Source organism: Schistocerca piceifrons, chromosome 5 (assembly GCF_021461385.2).
Source record: "Schistocerca piceifrons isolate TAMUIC-IGC-003096 chromosome 5, iqSchPice1.1, whole genome shotgun sequence".
Classification (NCBI taxonomy): Eukaryota; Metazoa; Arthropoda; class Insecta; order Orthoptera; family Acrididae; genus Schistocerca; species Schistocerca piceifrons.
Genome location: NC_060142.1, coordinates 692,194,551 through 692,213,519, shown reverse-complemented (window position 1 = coordinate 692,213,519; position 18,969 = coordinate 692,194,551). Strand labels below are relative to the sequence as shown.

General features: G+C 45.3%; 1 protein-coding gene across 2 annotated transcripts in view; it reads right to left on the bottom strand.

Moving 5' to 3' along the window:
- Window positions 1-10,563: 10,563 nt before the first annotated feature.
- The window catches only part of LOC124797930 (PX domain-containing protein kinase-like protein), a 118,434-nt gene continuing 110,028 nt past the window's right edge, over window positions 10,564-18,969 (bottom strand). The window contains exon 10 of one of the 2 annotated variants that reach the window (XM_047261064.1): window positions 10,564-11,374. In XM_047261064.1, the coding sequence (XP_047117020.1) occupies window positions 11,226-11,374 (149 nt within the window). In that variant the 3' untranslated portion in view covers window positions 10,564-11,225. The remainder of the gene's footprint in view (window positions 11,375-18,969) is intronic. The other variant, XM_047261065.1, reaches the window with a different exon arrangement.

Sequence of the window (18,969 nt, the reverse complement as noted above, 5' to 3'; positions counted from 1 at the left end):
GTCCCTTCTTGTCAGTTTTTTCCATATATTCTTTTCCTCAAAGATTCTGCAGATAACTACTTCATCTTTATCTCATCAGTCCACCTCCATACTAGAACATCACCTCCTTCATATTTCTCTGTTTGCATTATACATTGTGGCAGGCAATGTTCTCAAGGCATTTGCCAAACCGCAACTCCTTCATCAGACTGCTAAAGGTAGAGTGTAGTTAATCATTCCAAATCCCTCACTGCCAGTGGTGGCTCTGCTCTTTGCATCACCTCAAACTTTGCTAAGCGCTGACTACATTAATGTGTGGCTTACGAGGAGCTGCTCGGCCACTGTATCCCATTCTTTTTAACTCCCAATGGACAGTTACTGTGCTAGCTGGACTACTCATAGCACTTCGAAAATCATGAGTGATTTGCTCTGCTGATATTTTTTTGCAACCACCTTTCGCAAAGTTTGATGGTCCTTGCCAATCAGTACCTGAGCTCTGCCTGGTCTTCGTTCAACTGTAGTACCTTTGTGTTTCCACTCGGTGCATACATCATAAACACCTCATCCAATGTTCATTAGATAAACACTTTCAGTGTTTCAACACAGAAACAGCTCCTGCACAGAAGACATCATCCATCTGAAGAACTACAATTCCAGAGAGATAGGTGGTGGTTGTTGGGATGTTTAAGGGGGACTAAACAGTTAAGGTCATTAGTCCCCCATTCCAAAAACAGGCGAGACAAAGTCGCGGAGCAGATAAAACCCCAAGGGGGAGGAGACCCCCCCTCCCCCCCCCCCCCAGGCACTAAAGAACACAAATTAGGCAACAAACACTACAGAAAATAAGAGTACAGACGAACACCAGACAGAAAGAAACAGAAGAAAATAAGATGGCCGGAGAATGGTTGACTGGCCACAAGAACAAAAAAAGGGAAAGAGTCAACCATCTGACGACACACCAAAACAGCAACCAAAAATGAGAGACGCGAGGACAAAAGACACAGAAAGGGAAAGGTGCAGGACCCCCCCTTAATGGAACCATAAAAAGGACTACGACGGATAAAATGTAAAACATTGTTAGCCATGGAGGCATTGTCGCATAAAATCAAAGGCAAAGTGCCCGGGAGATTAAAAGACTGCCGGAGGGTGCGCAGTCGGGGACACTCCAATAAAATGTGGACGAACGCCAGCCGGGACTCACACCGACACAGGGGGGGATCCTCCTGACGCAAAACATGGCCGTGCGTCAGGCAGATACGGCCGATGCGCAGCCGACACAAGATTACAGAGTCCCTGCGAGAAGGCCGCAGGGAGGAGCGCCACACATCGGTCGTCTCGTTGACAGCCCGCAGTTTACTCGGGGCTGTCATGCCACGCCACTCAACAGACCACATCCCAAGCACCTTACGGCGCAACACCAGCTGCTGATCACGAGCCGTAAGGCCGATCTCCAAAGTTGGGGCGCCGAGCGCCCCTTTGGCCAGCCTGTCAACACGTTCGTTCCCCGGGATGCCAACGTGACCTGGCGTCCAAACAAAGACCACCGAATGACCAGAGCGGGTAATGGTGGAAACAGACTCCCGAATAGAGGACACCAGAGGAGAAGAGGGATAGCAGCGGTCGATGGCCTGGAGGCTGCTCAGGGAGTCACTGCAGATGACGATGGACGTACCTGAGCAGGAACACATATGCTCAAGAGCGCGCAATATGGCCACCAGCTCTGCAGTAAAAATACTGCAGCCAGCCGGCAAGGAGCGCTGTTCAACATGGGCACCATGAGCAAAAGCGTAGGCAGTGCGACCATCAACCAGGGAACCATCAGTGTAGACAGGCTCACAGCCCGGAAATGAGGTGAGGAGCGCAAGGAAACGGCGACGGAGGGCCACAGGCGAAACCAAGTCCTTGGGTCCCTGTGCCAAGTCCAGACGGACGGACGGCCGGGGCAAACACCAGGGAGGCGTAGGTGCACGGACCCGGAAGGGAGGCAGAAGAGGGAATGCGCCCAGTTCCGACAGCAGGGACTGGACGCGGACAGCTATGGAAAGCCCAGACCTAGGTCACCGTTCGGGCAGATGGAGGACCACGACAGGGAAAAGCAGGCGATGGTTGGGATGGCCAGGCGAGCAATGCACGTGGACAGCATAGTCGGCAAGCAGGCGATGGCGGCGAATCCGGAGCGGGGGAACCCCGGCCTCCACCAGTAGACTATCCACGGGGCTCGTATGGAAAGCGCCAGTTGCAAGCTGCAACACTGAGGGTGATGCAGACCCATAGGCCAGGCTCCCATAACCAAACCGGGACTGCACAAGGGCTCTGTACAATCGCAACAGCGTGCAGCGATCTGCACTCCAAGACGTGTGGCTAAGGCAGCGGAGGGCGTTGAGGTGCCGCCAGCACTTCTGCTTCAGCTGAGTAATATGAGGAACCCATGTGAGCCGGGCATCAAACACGAGTCCCAAGAAGCGGCAAGTGTCCACCATGCCAAGCAGGTGGCCGTCGAGGTAAAGTTCAGGATGAGGGTGGACCGTCCGGCGCCTGCAGAAGTGCATAACTCGAGTCTTGGCTGCAGAGAACTGAAAACCATGAGTCAGAGCCCATGATGCTGCCTTGCGAATGGCGACTTGCAGCCAGCGTTCGGCGACTCCCGTAGTCGTGGAGCTAAATGAGATGCAGAAGTCGTCGGCATACAAAGAAGGAGACACCGATGACCCCACGGCTGCAGCCAGACCATTAATGGCCACTAGAAATAAGGAGACGCTCAACACCGAGCCCTGCGGGACCCCATTTTCCTGTGTATAAGATGAACTAGAGGCGGCACCGACTTGCATCCGGAAAGAGCGGCGCAATAAAAAGGTTTGAAGAAAAGCCGGGAGCTGACCACGAAGACCCCACTCATGCAACGTGGCGAGGATGTAATGCCTCCATGTGGTGTCATACGCCTTCCGCAGATCAAAAAATACAGCAACGAGATGCTGACGTCAGGCAAAGGCCGTACGAATAGCAGATTCCAGCCGCACCAAATTGTCTGTGGCAGACCGGCCCCGACGGAAGCCACCCTGGGATGGAGCGAGGAGACCGCGCGACTCAAGGACCCAACACAAACGCCACCCCACCATACATTCGAGCAATTTGTACAAAACGTTGGTGAGGGTAATGGGACGATAGCTGTCCACTGCCAGTGGGGCCGCACCGGGCTTCAAGATGGGGACAATAAGACCCCGTCGCCATTGCGACGGGAACACGCCCTCGCTCCAAATGCGGTTAAAGATGGTGAGGATGTGTGTCTGGCAGTCCCTGGAGAGATGCTTCAGCATCTGTGCGTGGATGCAGTCCGGTCCTGGTGCTGTATCAGGGCAATCGGCGAGGGCAGCGAGGAATTCCCTCTCGCTGAAAGGAGCATTATATTTTTCAGAACGACGCGTGCGGAACGATAACGGCGTCTGCTCGGCTCGCTCCTTGAGAGAGCGAAAGGCGGGGGGATAAGATGCAGTCGCAGAGCTCTTAGCAAAGTGCGCAGCAAGGTGTTCAGCAATGGCGGCAGCGTCCGTGCAGACAGCGCCGTCCAAGGAGATCCCAGGGACACCCATAGGGGTCTGGTGTCCATAAATCCACCGTATCCAGGACCACACGAGTGAGGGGGAGACACGGGAGCCCAAGGATGAGACATACCGCTCCCAGCACTCCTGCTTACGCCGTGTAATAAGACGACGAGCGAGGGCACGGAGCCGCTTAAAGGCGATGAGGGTCTCGAGAGACGGGTGCCGCTTATGACGCTGGAGAGCCCGCCGACGGTCGCGAATAGCCTCAGCAATCTCCGGCGACCACCAGGGTACAGCCTTCCTCCGAGGGAGGCCAGAAGAACGGGGGATGGCAGCCTCGGCCGCTGAAATGATGGACATGGTTAAAACACAGACCACCTCGTCGATGTCACCCTGTGGGGGAGACTCAACGGTTGCAGCGGAAGTAAAAGCCGGCCAGTCAGCCCTGTGGAGAGCCCAGCGGGGCAGGCGCCCAGAAGAATGACACTGGGGCAGTGACAAATAGATGGGAAAATAGTCACTACCACACAGGTCAGGATGCACTCTCCAGTGGAGGGATGGGACAAGTCCAGAGCTGCAAATAGAGAGATCGATGGCCGAGAACGAGCCATGGGCCATACTGAAATGCGTGGGAGCACCAGTGTTCAAGAGGCTAAGGTCGAGCTGAGCCAACACATGCTCCACGGCCCCACCGCGGTCATCGGAGACAGTCCCACCCCAGAGAGGGTTGTGGGCATTGAAATCGCCCAGAAGCAGCAAAGGTGGCGGGAGTTGAGCCAGCAGCGCAGCCAAGACATGTCGGGGGAGCTCCCCATGTAAACAGAGCAAACAGTAATAGCCGGCGAGAGCTCAACCTTGGCAGCAACTGCCTCTAAAGGCGTCAGAAGGGGTACTGGCGAGCTACAGACAGAGTGGTGAACAAAGAGGCAAACCCCACCTGAGGCTCGTTGACAGGCAGCACAGTTCTTATAGTATCCCCGATAACCGCGAAAGGCGGAGGTCCACATTGCCGGAAACCAAGTTTCCTGCAGAGCAATGCAGAGAACAGGGGAAACACTCAGAAGCATCCGGAGCTCAGGCAGGTGGCGGAAATAACCGCCGCAGTTCCACTGGAGAATGGAAGCAGGAAGGGACTGGGAGGGCGTGAATGCGACTAAGAGGCAGACAGCGCCTCAGAGCCAACTGCCGCCACTGGGGGAGAGTCAGCTGAGTCCATAGGAAAGGCCCCCAAGGGTTCCGTGAGGGCGAGATCCGCGGCAGAGGCGAGGATCTCCACCTCATCCCCGTAGCCAGGACTATGTACAGCAGGCGGTACTGAAACCGCCGGAACGTCCTTCTTCTTGGACACATTCCGTTCCTTCTTCTCACGTCGGCCCTTAGGGTGAGAGGGCTGGGAGAGCTTCTCTGAAGGAGCGTCGGAGGCTGACGACGACGCAGAAGCCCTACGACCAGCAGGTGGCGGAACCTTCAGCCACTGGCTGACATCCGGCTAGGTAGGAGAAGAAACGGAGGAAGGGAGAGCCCCGAGGGACCCCTTCCACGAGAGAGGAACCGGCAGAGGCAACGGCGGCAGAGAAGGAGGGGGAGGGATCGAGCCCCCCGGTTTTGGAGGAGATGTCACTCCCGAAGTAAGCGTGGGGGGAGCGACAGAAGAGGGTTTGCCCCCAACTGCTAAGGGGGCAACAGAGGATGGCTTGCCCCCAGGCACGAGGGGTGCAGACAGAGATACACGGCCCCGAGGGCCCACTGAAGGCGGCACAGATGAAGCAACAACCGTCGCTTGCGTGGGCGACGATAACATGGCTGCAGCATAAGACGTTCGAATGGAAGCAGGATACAACCTTTCATATTTCAGTTTTGTCTCTCGATAAGTAAGCTGGTCCAGAGTCTTAAATTCCATGATCTTCCTCTCCTTATGAAGAACAGGGCAATCCGGCGAGCATGGAGAGTGGTGCTCCCCACAGTTGACACATACAGGCAGAGGCGCACATGGAGAATCGGGATGAGAGGGGCGTCCGCAATCTCGACATGTAGCTCTGGATGGGCAACGGGAGGACATATGCCCAAACTTCCAGCACTGGAAGCACCGCGTCGGGGGAGGGACATATAGCTTGACGTCGCAACGGTAAACCATCACCTTGACCTTCTCGGGCAAGACATCACCCTTGAAGGCCAAGATAAAGGCACCGGTGGCCACCCTGTTAGTCTTGGGTCCTCTATGTACACGACGGACAGAATGTACACCACGTCGTTCCAAGTCGGCTCTCAGCTCGTCATCGGACTGTAACAAGAGGTCACGATGGTAAATAATCCCCTGGACCATATTTAAGCTACTGTGGGGAGTGACGGTAACAGGGACGTCACCCAGCTTATCACACAAGAGCAACGCTCGTGACTGGGCTGGGGAGGACGTCTTGAGGAGGATGGACCCATTCCTCATTTTAGACAACCCCGCCACTTCCCCAAACTTATCCTCCAGGTGTTCCACAAAAAACAGAGGCTTCGTCGTAAGAAAGGAGTCACCATCAGTCCTGCTGCAGACAAGGTATTGCGGTACGTAAGGCTCCCGCTTGGCACTAGATCGGCGTCCCTCCCATGGTGCAGCCAACGAGGGGAACGTCTGAGGGTCATATTGCGCAGCATCAAAGTCTACTCCACCTCGCTTAGAGACGTTGGTGGCCGTGCGACCACCAGCTTGGTGTGATTTATTGCGCCACATCCGCCCAGATGCCACCTACTCCGAACGAGGGCTCTCCCCAAGGGCGCCACCCAGCCAAAGCAACGGGTACCTGGCCGATATCCCATTGCCTGGAGTCCCCGTGCCCCAGACAAGATGGGCACATACTCCTTGGCATGCATGGGGAGGAAACAGCTCTGGCATCTGTAGTGCGATCCGTGTGTGGTCAGGGGGCTACCACCAAGAGGGTACATGACGACCCCACCACAACGGACTGGCTACCGTGCTGGATTTTAGGTGTTGAAAGGGTCCACAGTTGTCGTGGGTGCTAAGAAGAAGAGTGCGCACAAGGCGAGAAGGAGACAACCCAGAAGATGTTGGGCGTAGTCCCCCCCCCCACACGACAATAGGTAACATGCAAGATGGTGGAGCATGATGGACCAATAGAAAAACACCACGTAAGGTGTCCTTCCCCAAATGGCACGCACTAACAACGGAAATTTGGAAAAAAAAGGAGGTGAAACCCAAGAGGGGACCATCACAGAAGGCCGAAACGTTTGAGACTCCTTTTAGTCGCCTCTTACGACAGGCAGGAATACCGTGGGCCTATTCTTACCCCCGAACCCGCAGGGGGATCCAGAGAGATAAGTTCAGGATTTGAAGTTATCAGTGATTGTGATTTGACCCCACAATTATTTTCCACAAATGAAACACCTCACTATCCATTAATTATAATTGCCTGCCATATCATTCATTGAATAACCTGCTCTAACTGATAGCTTTTAGTCTGGTACCAGTATCATTACGGCCACTCGGTGAATTACTCCTTTCTTTTACAAAATTCTTTCGGATCACATGTTAATGAATTACACTATCTGATCAAAAGTACCTGGACACCTATTAGTGGACATTAATGCAGATGGCATGTGGATGCTGTCAAACTTTATGAAGGCTGTTGCTATGCTGGGGACATTTTCGATTGTTATCTCAATGTCTATGGAGAAATGGCAGCCCATTGTCCCTCAAAAATCGAAACCAGAGAGGATAGTGATGTTGGACATTGGGGTCTGGAGTTAAGTTGATGTTCTATCTCATCACAAAAGTGTTCCATTTAATTTAGGTCATGACTCTGGGTGCACTAGCCTACTTATGAAATGTTACTGTTAACAAATCATTGCCTGACAGGTACTGCTTTATGTGCATTGTCTTGCTGACACACACATTCTCTCTGAACTATTCCTCTACAGTTCCTAGTACACAATGCTGTAAAATGTGTTCATGTATTTCCCCATTTAGCATTTTCTTAAACGCAACAAGGGGGCCACACCATAATCACGGAAAACGCCTCCCGAACAGAGCATCACCTCCTCCATACTACACTGTTGACACTACATGTGATGGCACGTAAAGTTCTCCAAGCATTCGCCACACCCAGTCCCTTCCATCAGATTGCTACAGGGTAGTGTGGTATCACTCTTTGAATCACCTTAAGTATCAGTTAGCACTGATTCCAGAAATTTGTGGTTTATGACCAGCTGCTTGACCACTATATCTCATTCTTTTTAACTCCTGGTGGACAGCTATTGTGCTAGCTGGACTGCAGATAGTACTCTGGAAATCACGAGTGATTCCCTCCACTGATTTCGTGCAATGTTTTTGGAAACACCCTCTGCAAAGTTCGACTGTCCCTGTCTGTCAGCACAAGACATCTGCTTCGTCTTTAACTGTGGTTGTTCCTTTGCAAATCCAGTTCACAATCACACGACCAACAGTTGACTTGGGAGCTTTTGAAGGGTTCAAATGTCCCTGATGGATATCTTACTCAGAAAACATTCACTGACTGGCTCACACTAACTTACTGTGCTCTCTTGATTGACCGATTCTGTTGTTACTGCTTCTATACTGACAACACAATACTCCTTACCATTTTTAAGCTGGTGAGTCCACCTCTTGTGACACTAGTGGTCAGTTTCTCATTATACAACGGTACCTGCACACTTCTGATCAGATAATGTAATATTGTCTATTAATTGTGAAAAAAAAAAATCTTTCCAACAATGTATGACTGGGTGTACGCGGTATATTACAAGCACATGGACAAAATCTGTTAATCATACTGTGTAAAACAAAAGGAGGACTAGGAATTGTACATGAATACAGGAAGAATAGAAAGGAATTCATTGTTAATGAAATAGTAATCTGAATTATTTAGTAACTATATAGTAGCAATTTACAATAAAATAACAATTAACAGTAGCAACAATTTATAAAGATCATACAATGCAGTAACCTCATACATTAAAATATGAAAACTACAAGCAAAAACAATATGCACAAAGTCAACAGGTGTTTTCTCTTACCCAAGAATTGTGAGACGCAGTTCAAATACCATCTCCCCCACTCCAGTTGAAATAAACATGACTAGTCATATAGTTACTTAAAGAAAATATTCTTGCACATTTTACAATATTCACAATTAAAGCAGTATTTTTGGCACAAATACACACTGATATAAAGATACTATAACGCAGTAACAAGTAACCATATGAATTATATGTTTTAACAATTACTTCCAAAATTCCTTCAAGTGCCCCTTGTTATTTGTAATGTACATGGCATATGAGCACAAAAAAAAAAAAAAAGGAAGTTCAAATTACAGCAAAGTGAAATAAACATATTTTTTTTCTTTTTCATCATGCTCTCCTCCTACTTTCAACCCTCCCCCTCCCCCTCCCTCACACACACACACACACACACACACACACACACACACACACACACACACACACACACACAATATATGTATATACACTTCATTCATCAGACTTGGAACACATTCTGCAAGTCAGTTCCTTCTACAGAAAACTGGATAATACCCTAAATCATTCCCATTGTCAGTCATTCTTTGGTAACAAAATATCATCACAGATCTAAAATATCCTACAGAACAAAAGGAAGAAAAATATAAAACTGCATTTTTTTTCAATATGTCTGTCTGCAGACGTATTACATTTCTGTTTAGCTGCAGGGCTTTTACAGACCATATCGGAACTTCTGGTAAACATGATGATTATTTCATTTAAAAAAGAAAAGTAACATTTTTACATGTACACACAGTAACAAAATATAGTCTCTGAATAGATCTTACTACTTGATACACAAATGTGACACTTGTGAGAAACTACAAAGTCACTGAGCACACAACAAAGTTCTAATACAACAGACACAAAATCCGAAAGAAAATACTTTTGTATCATGCTGGCTCCTCAGGCACTCCAAAATATGTTAATGCTATAAGACTTAATACAGGATTAATTTTAACACAGCCATAATACTGGCCTGTTTTCTTTTTATGGTCTGCAAGATTCCTTCACTTTTTTAGTGATATAACGTATATGAGATATATGTGGCTACTATTTCATCATAATATTAATGTAGATCTTACACATAAGAACAGAACCACAGTGGCAGATTCGTAATTTCTCAGTGACCTGGTGAAAGCTGGAATCCCTTAGCATCAGTGAGAGAACAATTACTTTTTCTGCACACCGTTACACAAATATGATTCTTAGCCTGAGAATAAAATGCACAAGAAGAAAGACTGTTATTGTACATTTCAGAAATACTATGCAAGTACCATGGAAATATGTGTAGTAATTTCTCCAAGTCCCTTCCAGGCCATACTGCCATATTACACAACAGGTAATAGGTTTTCATTTGAATAACCTTTCTTCTGGTTGTACTGAGTAATGTCCACAATCATGCATCTCTTATATGCAGCTTGGATGCTTTGAGGGTAATCCCAAATTAGTGGAAAGAGAGGAAGGGGAAAGCAATGAGCAATAGTGCAAAACTATATCAGGATTATTTCAAACAGGACTATTAAATTTTATATTGAATAGACAGAACAAGCCTCAAAACAAGTAAAAATAGTCTGAAAAGAATGTTATTGATGACTGCAATTTAAACAATGGCTTATTTAGTGTACATTTTGGATTAATTTCAATGGTAAACAATTAATGGTCCAAATCAACAAAATGAATTTTCCTGCTGGTAATTTTGTACTTTTGCATAAAAGAAATACATGTTGGGGTGTTTTAAGGAGGTTCATTTTGCTGAGGTTATGTATAATTATGTACTTCTTGCAGTCAAAATTTAAAATGCATGCAATCTAAAATAAGTGACATAGGAATTTATAAAAGAAATGGTTACACAAAAATTATAGCACCAGAACAAAGAAGCAAAGAAGCATTTAAAATTAGGTTTACAGAAATACTGCCCCTCAACAGACTAAATAATATAACATTGTTCAATTAACAATGATTATCCAAATATTTGGAAAATATAAGGTCAAGTTTGTGTGTCTAAAATAATGAAAAAAACAATCATGCAGAAAGGAACTTACATACTGCTTACTCAAAATGTGAGCACAAAATTATTGCAATGCATACAACAGTCAAGTTTCACTATAAATTTAAGAAAAACTACAATTACAAAGGGAATTATAGAAATGAAAGAAATATAGGAGAAAACCAACAGATTACATACAATGAATAATCAGTTCACATATTACATATATTAAAAATGTCATTTATAAAATACTATACTCTGTCAATGGGCTTTCAATCAGTGAACAGCATTTTTGTCAACCAAAGCTTTTGCAGATTACAATTTAGTTTTTCACTGAAAGTGTAACGTGAGATTCTGTTGTCAATGAGACAGTGGACCTCATGGCTGGAAATGGAGCATTCTAACATTCCTGTCACACAGAATTTGTAGTTGACATATAAAGCTTTACTTTGCTTTCCTTCAATATACTGCGCCATTATTTACACAAGGCATTTCCACATTAAACATTATATGAAAATAAATAGACCTTAAGAGAGAAAATAGCTGTACATGACAACATAAAAACACAGAAGATTCATTGTTTGACAAGAACAAAACATGTTAGTTCTCATTTCCTCTCACTTCTCCATGTAAATGTACTGTCAAAGATGAAAGTTATGGTACTTGTTGTGGCCAAGATATTATCGCAGTACACGACCAACATTGTCTGATGCTTCTGGTGACTCAATATGTCGTAGTGCTGCCTTATTAAAGTTGCAAATTGATCCAAGGAGTGCAGACCGGCTGCTATCCATGGCGACTGATGTGGAGTGGGATGATTCGGAGGGTCCTGAACACATTAGTTGAGTAATCAGACACGATATGTTACACAAAAGATACAAATAATAAATTTTAACCCTTTAAAGATGATTTATTGCTACTTAAGAATCAGTTGCTAGCCAATGCACACACAAAAGAAATATTTTTCAGGATAAGGTGTTAGCTTCACTATTAACACATATGGAAAGGGTTATAGTAAACAAGATGGGTCGAAACAACATGTTGCAGGAGAGACAGGTGGTCAAGACAAGACGGTAAGCTACAATACAATGAAAATGATAGATTAAAAAAAAACAATTAAGTAAGACACAATTTTACACATTATTTTGGACTTATTTGATTTTTTATACTGAAAGAAAAGAGGAGGAGGAAGAAGAAGAAAACAGTAAGGAGCAGGAGGGGGTAAAGAAACAAGGCAAGAAAACAGCAAAGACTGAAATATAAAAGAAATGTTAAAATGAGAAATGAATAATTTATTGAGATGGGAATAATGGGAGTGGTAAAGACAGAAACATGGCTTACGACAGAAAATTGAAAATAGATAACGAAAAACATGAGGAACTGTATTATCTATGTTAGGACAATATTGGAATGCTATTTTCGTGACAACACATTGGATGATGTCAGGGTTAAGATAAAACTCAAATTTGTGATAACTTGTTCCGTTTTCATCATACAGAGCTGACAGACTTAACTGATACTATCGTCAATCATAACCAGAATCAACTCCAAATCCAAATGCTGGGTCGTCAATTAAGTACAACACTTAGCACTGAAAGCATATTTGTTATATACACCAACACACAGTTAGAACAGAACAAAACTGATTTCCTGGAGAGAGGATGCTCTCGTTTGTACAAACATTTAATATTCCAGAAAAAACAAACATTATAAACATAAGAAATTTTGAAAATCTTCCCCAAAAATGATAAACATTGCACAACAAATGATTGCTGGTGGTCATACTCGAACTGGAGAGCCTAAACCTGGTACCCAGTGACACTAACAGCTACACCACACAGCTTGTGGCATTGCTCCCTCTACTGTTTCAGACGTTCTGATTGGAGTAGACTACAACACCCCAGATCTATACCTTAACAACGACCCTCTGTGTGCCAAAGTTTAGTGATCATCAAGTGGGTCTTCAGTTTTCTTCAACAAGATGCCATGACAGTCCTGATCATAAGATTTTTTAATAGCCACCCAATTCTGCTGTACAAGTTGCACAATCATTCAAAGAAAGGCTATGCTCCGTAGCATGGAAGTATCCTCAGTGTCCAATATTAGTACATTGGCATTTTGTGCTGAGTTAATCCTGATTTGTGTGATGTGCCCACCCACCCACCCGCCTGCGCCGCCCCCCCCCCCTCCCCCCCCCCCCCCCCCCCACACACACACACACACACACACACACACACACACACACACACACACACACACACACACACACAGAGAGAGAGAGAGAGAGAGAGAGAGAGAGAGAGAGAGAGAGAGAGAGAGAGGCAGGCAAATAGTCACCACAGACTTAACATAGCTCTGAACATATTTTTTTGACACATATTCCTTAATTCTATATTTACTTAAGCCTGTAATCAAAAATCTATTGATGTCACCACTGTTCTAGGACCTGAATATTCAAAATCCCAAAGTAGCTAGATATCCACATTGAATGTCCTCCTCCCCTCCCCACACATTTATTTTGTTTTAGAAATGTTAATGATTGAACACAGAATTCATGCATCTCTTTTTGTGATTCAAGATCGGTTTGTCCAGTTTCTGTGACTGCTCTTTTTAGGGATGCGAATTCCTCCTCAACTGAATTGCTTACTGTGGTAGTCATTATTCTAGTATCAACAGTTCTGGAGTCCTTCAAATACACGATACCAATATTAGAGAAGGAAAGTTGTGGCTCACGATGTAGCAGAGATGCTGAGTCGCGATACGCACAACAGAAAGATTCACACAATTATGGATTTTGGCCATTAATGCCTTTGTCAACAATAGACACACATGCAGACACTTTCAGTTGGTTTCAGTTGTATGAGACTGTAGTCTTGAGAGCAAGTTGCGTTTGTGTGTGTGTGTGTGTGTGTGTGTGTGTGTGTGTGTGTGTGTGTTGTTGTTGTTGTTGTTGTTGTTGTTGACAAAGGCATTAATGGCCGAAAGCTGTAATTGTGTGAGTCTTTTTGTTGTGCCTACTGCAACTCAGCATCTCCACTATAAGGTTAGTAGCAACTTTCCTTCTCTAATATTGTTACATTCCATCCTGGATTTTCCATTGTTTGATAGATCATGGTACCATTGCTCAACACTTCATTACCCCACACATGGGTTCATCCTGACAATTTTCTTAAGCTTCAGCCTATTCTTTATTATTACAAAGCAGTGGTCTGAATACCCATTGAGTCCTGAGTATCAATCACAAACAAATATCTGATTTCAGAATCTCTCTTTCACCCTGATGTAATCCAGAAAGAATCTTCCTGTGTCTGCCAAGATTTTTCAAAGTATACCCCCTCCTCTTACAATTTTTGAAGAATGTATTTGCCATTAATACATGAAATTTATTTCAGAACTCTAAGAATCTTTCTCCTCTCTCATTCCTACTATCAAGCCTGTATTCTCCAGCGACTATGTCTTCTATTCCTCCCCCTACTATAGTGTTAATATGAATTTATTTAATTGCATAGATAAAAAGTCTACTCACCAAGCGGCAGCAGAACACACATATAAAAGACTGTTGTAATTAGCAAGCTTTTGGAGCCAGTGGATCCTTCTTCAGGCAGAAGGGTTGAAGGGGAAGGAAGAAGTGTGAAGGAAAAGGACTTGACAGGTCTAGAAAAAGGGGTTGATTTTGGGAAAGTCACCCAGAACTGCAGGTCAGGGGAGACTTACTGTATGTGACGAGAAGGAAAGACTGATTATTGGGGACTGCATCAGAGGAGAATTTAAAACCTCAGAGCTTAAAGGTGGAAGACAGGGTAATATGCAACACAGAGATTACTACTACAACGTTGTGCACGAGTTAATAAGAATGAAAAGCTAAGGGCATTGTACATAACAGAGGTGGGAAGGGGGTGGCGAAAAATAGATGGGAAAGACAAAGAATGATGTAGAAAATTAAATGAAGTGAAGCATAGAGTAGTTACAGTGAAAAAATGCTGAGATGAAACAAATTAATGTAAATTACGGCCAGGTGGGTGGGGAGAACCAAGGACATGTTGTAGTGTTAGTTCCCACCTGTGCAGTTCTGAGAAACTGGTGTCTGGGGGAAGAATCCAGATGGCGTATGTGGTGAAATAGGCACCGAGGTCACAAATGTCATGTTGTAGAGCATGCTCTGCAACAGGATATTGCGAGTTCCCAGTATACACCCTCTGCCTATGTCCGTTCACCCTGCTTGATAATTAGGTGGTAGTCATGCCGATGTAGAAGGCCAAACAGTGTTTACATAATAGCTGGTATATGACAGGTTGTTTAGCAGGTGGCCCTCCCTTTGATAGTATATGTTTTACCAGTTACAGGGCTATTATAGGTGGTGGTAGGAGGGTGCATAGGCAAGTCTTGCAGCAGGGACAGTCACAGGGGTAGGAGCCATAGGGTATGGAGATGGGTGCAGAAGGAACATAAGGTCTGACAAGAATATTGCCAAGATTGGGAGGGCGATGGAAAGCTTTTCTAGGTGTGGTGAGCAAAATTTCAGACAGAATGGCTCATTTCAGGGCGTGATTTTAGGAAGTCATGGCCCTGTCGAAATAGCTGATTAACACATTCCAGACCAGGATAATACTGAGTCACCAATGGTGTGCTCCAAAGCTGTTTTGTAGAGAGATCAGCAGTACCAGGATTGGATGTGATGGCCCAAGAAATTTGCTTTTTAACTAGGCTGGTGGGATAATTACGTGCAGTGAAGGCCGACGCGAGAATGATGGTGTGTATTGCTGTAAAGAGTCTGCATCTAAGCAAAATACGTTTGCCTCAGAAGCCAAGGCCATGTGGGAGGGAACGTTTGACATGGAAAGGATGGCAACTGTCAAAATGTAAGTATTGTTGTTTGCTGGTACATTTAATGTGGACAGAACTGTGTAGCTGGCTTTTGCTGAGGGCAAGATCAACATCAAGGAAAGTGGCATGGGATTCGGAATAGGAGCATGTGAAATTTAATTGGAAGAAGGTATTAAGAGATTCCAGGAATTTTAGCAGGCCAGCCTCACCATAAGTCCATACAGTAAAGATGTCATCAATGTATCTAAACCAAACCTGGGGCTGAAGACTTACGGATCCCAGTAAATTCCCTCCAAGCAACCCATGAAATGGTTGGCTTAGGAAGGAGCCATCCTGGTTCCCGTGACTGTACCCTGATCTGTCTGTATGTCTGCCCCTCAAAGGTGAAGTAGTTGTTTGTAAGTACAAAGTTGATGAAGGTGAGTAGGAAGGGTGTCATAGACTTGGAATTAGGCGGGCGCTGAGTGAGTAAATGTTCAGCAGCAGACAGACCACGTACGTGGGGGATGTCGGTATACATGGTGTTTTGGGAGTAAGGGTAAATATTTTAAACAGTAATGGTATAAGTAATCCTGAATAAAAAATGTTATATGAACATAGGTCCACAAATCCTTTGTTAGGGAGGTACGAGTATTGAAAGGAACTTTATTTCTGCAAAATTGGTGTGCACAACATGAACATATACGCAATGCTACTGGACTGTAGCATGATTTTCTTGCAAACAATGCACGGATACAAGCCATGTTTTACATGCAATGTTTACGCTATGTAGCCTACCACGTATTATGGTCATGTAACGTACGTAGTACAATCACCCGTTATTTGTGCAGTTGTGCTGTGTAAGCCACATTGTGTAGTATACCGGCGACAAATCGGTTAGCTGTATAGTGTATGGTGTTAACTGTGTTTGTACAAGTGCTGCTAACAATGCCACACGTCTACAGTAATGTGGAGTATGCAGATATGGGTTATGTTTATGGCTTCTGTGATGGTAGTGCTACCGCTGCAAGAGAAGAATACCACAGGCGCTTTCTGACTCGGCGATTACCTCATCACACGGTGTTTACCAAAGAGTTTGTCACTTTGCGTGCAACAGTAGACAAGTAGACATTTTTCGCCTGAGCGTGCACGTCAACTAACTTTGAAATAACAGGAACAAATTATCGCAAGTGTTGAGCAAAGTCCCAGTACGAGCATATGAAGAATGTTCCTGCGTATGAATGTCCCACAGACACTTGTATGGGAAACATTACACGCGGAAAACCTGTATCCATTTCACATAGAGCGTGTCCAAAATCTCCACGTTGGCGACAATGCCCCATGACTTCAATTCTGTCACTGGGTAATTGAGAATAGTCATTTGCTTCCATACATACTATTCACTGATGAAGCCTAGTTTTCACGACATGGAATAAACAACACACACAGTAATCATCGATGGTCATCGGAACATACACACGCTTTAGTGGATAGCAATTTCCAAGTTCGTTTTGCCATCAGTGTTTAGTGTGGCAGGACTGGTAACCTTTTGGTAGGTCCCTTTATTATCAATCAGTGGGAGAGAGGTACTTGCATTTTTTGGAAAATTCATTTGTGGAACTATTGGAAGACGTCCCTTTAGCCAAGTGAACTGAAATGTACTTTCAACATGACAGCGCCCCTCGACATGTTACCTTAACACGTGAGGGACCATCTCAATCGCACCTACCCTAATTGCTGGATTGGGCGTGGCGGTGCTATATGGCCTCCAAGATCACCTGACCTTACACCTTTAGATTTCTGTTTATGGGGTTGGATGAAATCATAGGCGCACAAAGTCAAGGTAAATACATGAGATGAACTGCTTCGTCGCATCATGGGCGCTGCTGAATTGATTAGGAACCAACCAGAGGCAACTGAACAAGCAACACAACATGTTATCATTAGAGCGCGGCCAGGATGATTGGGTTTGTGGATATTAGGAAAAAGGTAAAAGGTGGGGGTGCGTAGTTTGGGTGGTGTGAGAAGTCCTATGGATTGTCCTTGCGATGGGCTTGAGGTTTTAAGGAGGGACTGCAGGTCAGTTTGAATCACAGGGATGGGATCTCGATGGCAGATGCTGTATGTAGAGATGTCAGACAGCTCGCATGGACCTTCATTAACATACTCAACATATGTTAGTGAAGGTTTATGCTAGCTGTCTGACATCTCTACATACAATGTCTGCCATCAAGATCCCATACCTGTGACACAAACTGACCTACACTTCCTCCTTACAACCTCAGGCATCTCACAACGACTAACACCTTAATTCATAAAAATTTTTACTCCATTCAAACCACAACACCCCCACCTTTTACCTTCTTTGTAACATCTACAAACCCAACCATCCTGGCCATTCTATAGTTGCTGCCTTCTAAGCACAGAACATATATCTGCCTTAGTTGATCAACACCTACAAACCATAGTACAAAGACTCCCTTCCTACATCACAGATGCCAATCATTTCCTAGATCGTCTGAAATCAGTGCCCATCCCACTCCCACCACACACCTTGCTTGTCACCATTAATGCCACCTTTTTCTCTATCAACATCCCCCACGTACACGGTCCGCCTGCTGCTGAACATTTCCTCAATCAGTGCCTGCCTGATTCCAAACCTATGACAGCCTTCCTACTCACCTTAATCAACTTTGTACTTACAAACAACTACATCATTTTTGAGGGGCAGACATACAAACAGATCAGGGGTACAGCCATGGGAAACAGGATGGCTCCTTAAAACGCCAAACTTTTCTTGGGTCACTTGGAGGGGACTTTCCTGGGATCTGTAAGTCTTTAGTTCCTGGTTTTATTTACATACACTGATGACATCTTTACCATATGGACTCATGGTTAGGCTGACCTGCTAAAATTTCCGGAATCTCTGAATAACTTCTCCCAATTAAATTTCACATGGTCCTATTCTGAATCCCATGCCACTTTCCTTGATGTTGATCTTGGCCTCACCAAAAGCCAGCTACACACTTCTGTCCACATTAAACCTACTAACAAACAACAGTATTTACATTTTGACAGTTGCCATCCTTTCCATGTCAAACGTTCCCTCCCACACAGCCTTGGCATCTGAGGCAAACATATTTGTTCAGGTGCAGATTCTTTACAGCAATACACACCACCATTCTCATGTCAGCCTTCACTGCACATAATTATCCCACCAGCCTAGTTAAAAAGCAAATTTCCTGGGCCATCACATCCAATCCTGGTACTGCTGATCTCTCCAAAAAAACTGCTTTGGAGCATACCACTGATGACTCAGTATTATCCTGGTCTGGAATGTGTTAATCAGCTACTTCGACAGGGCCATGACTTCCTAAAATCACGCCCTAAAATGAGAGCCATTCTGTCTGAAATTTAGCTCACCACACTTAGAATAGCTTTCCATCGTCCTCCCCATCTCCGCAATATTCTTGTCAGACCCTATGTTCCTTCTGCACCCATCTCCATACCCTATGGCTCCTACCCCTGTGACTGTCCCTGCTGCAAGACTTGCCCTATGCACCCTCCTACCACCACCTATAATAGACCTGTAACTGGTAAAACATATACTATCAAAGGGAG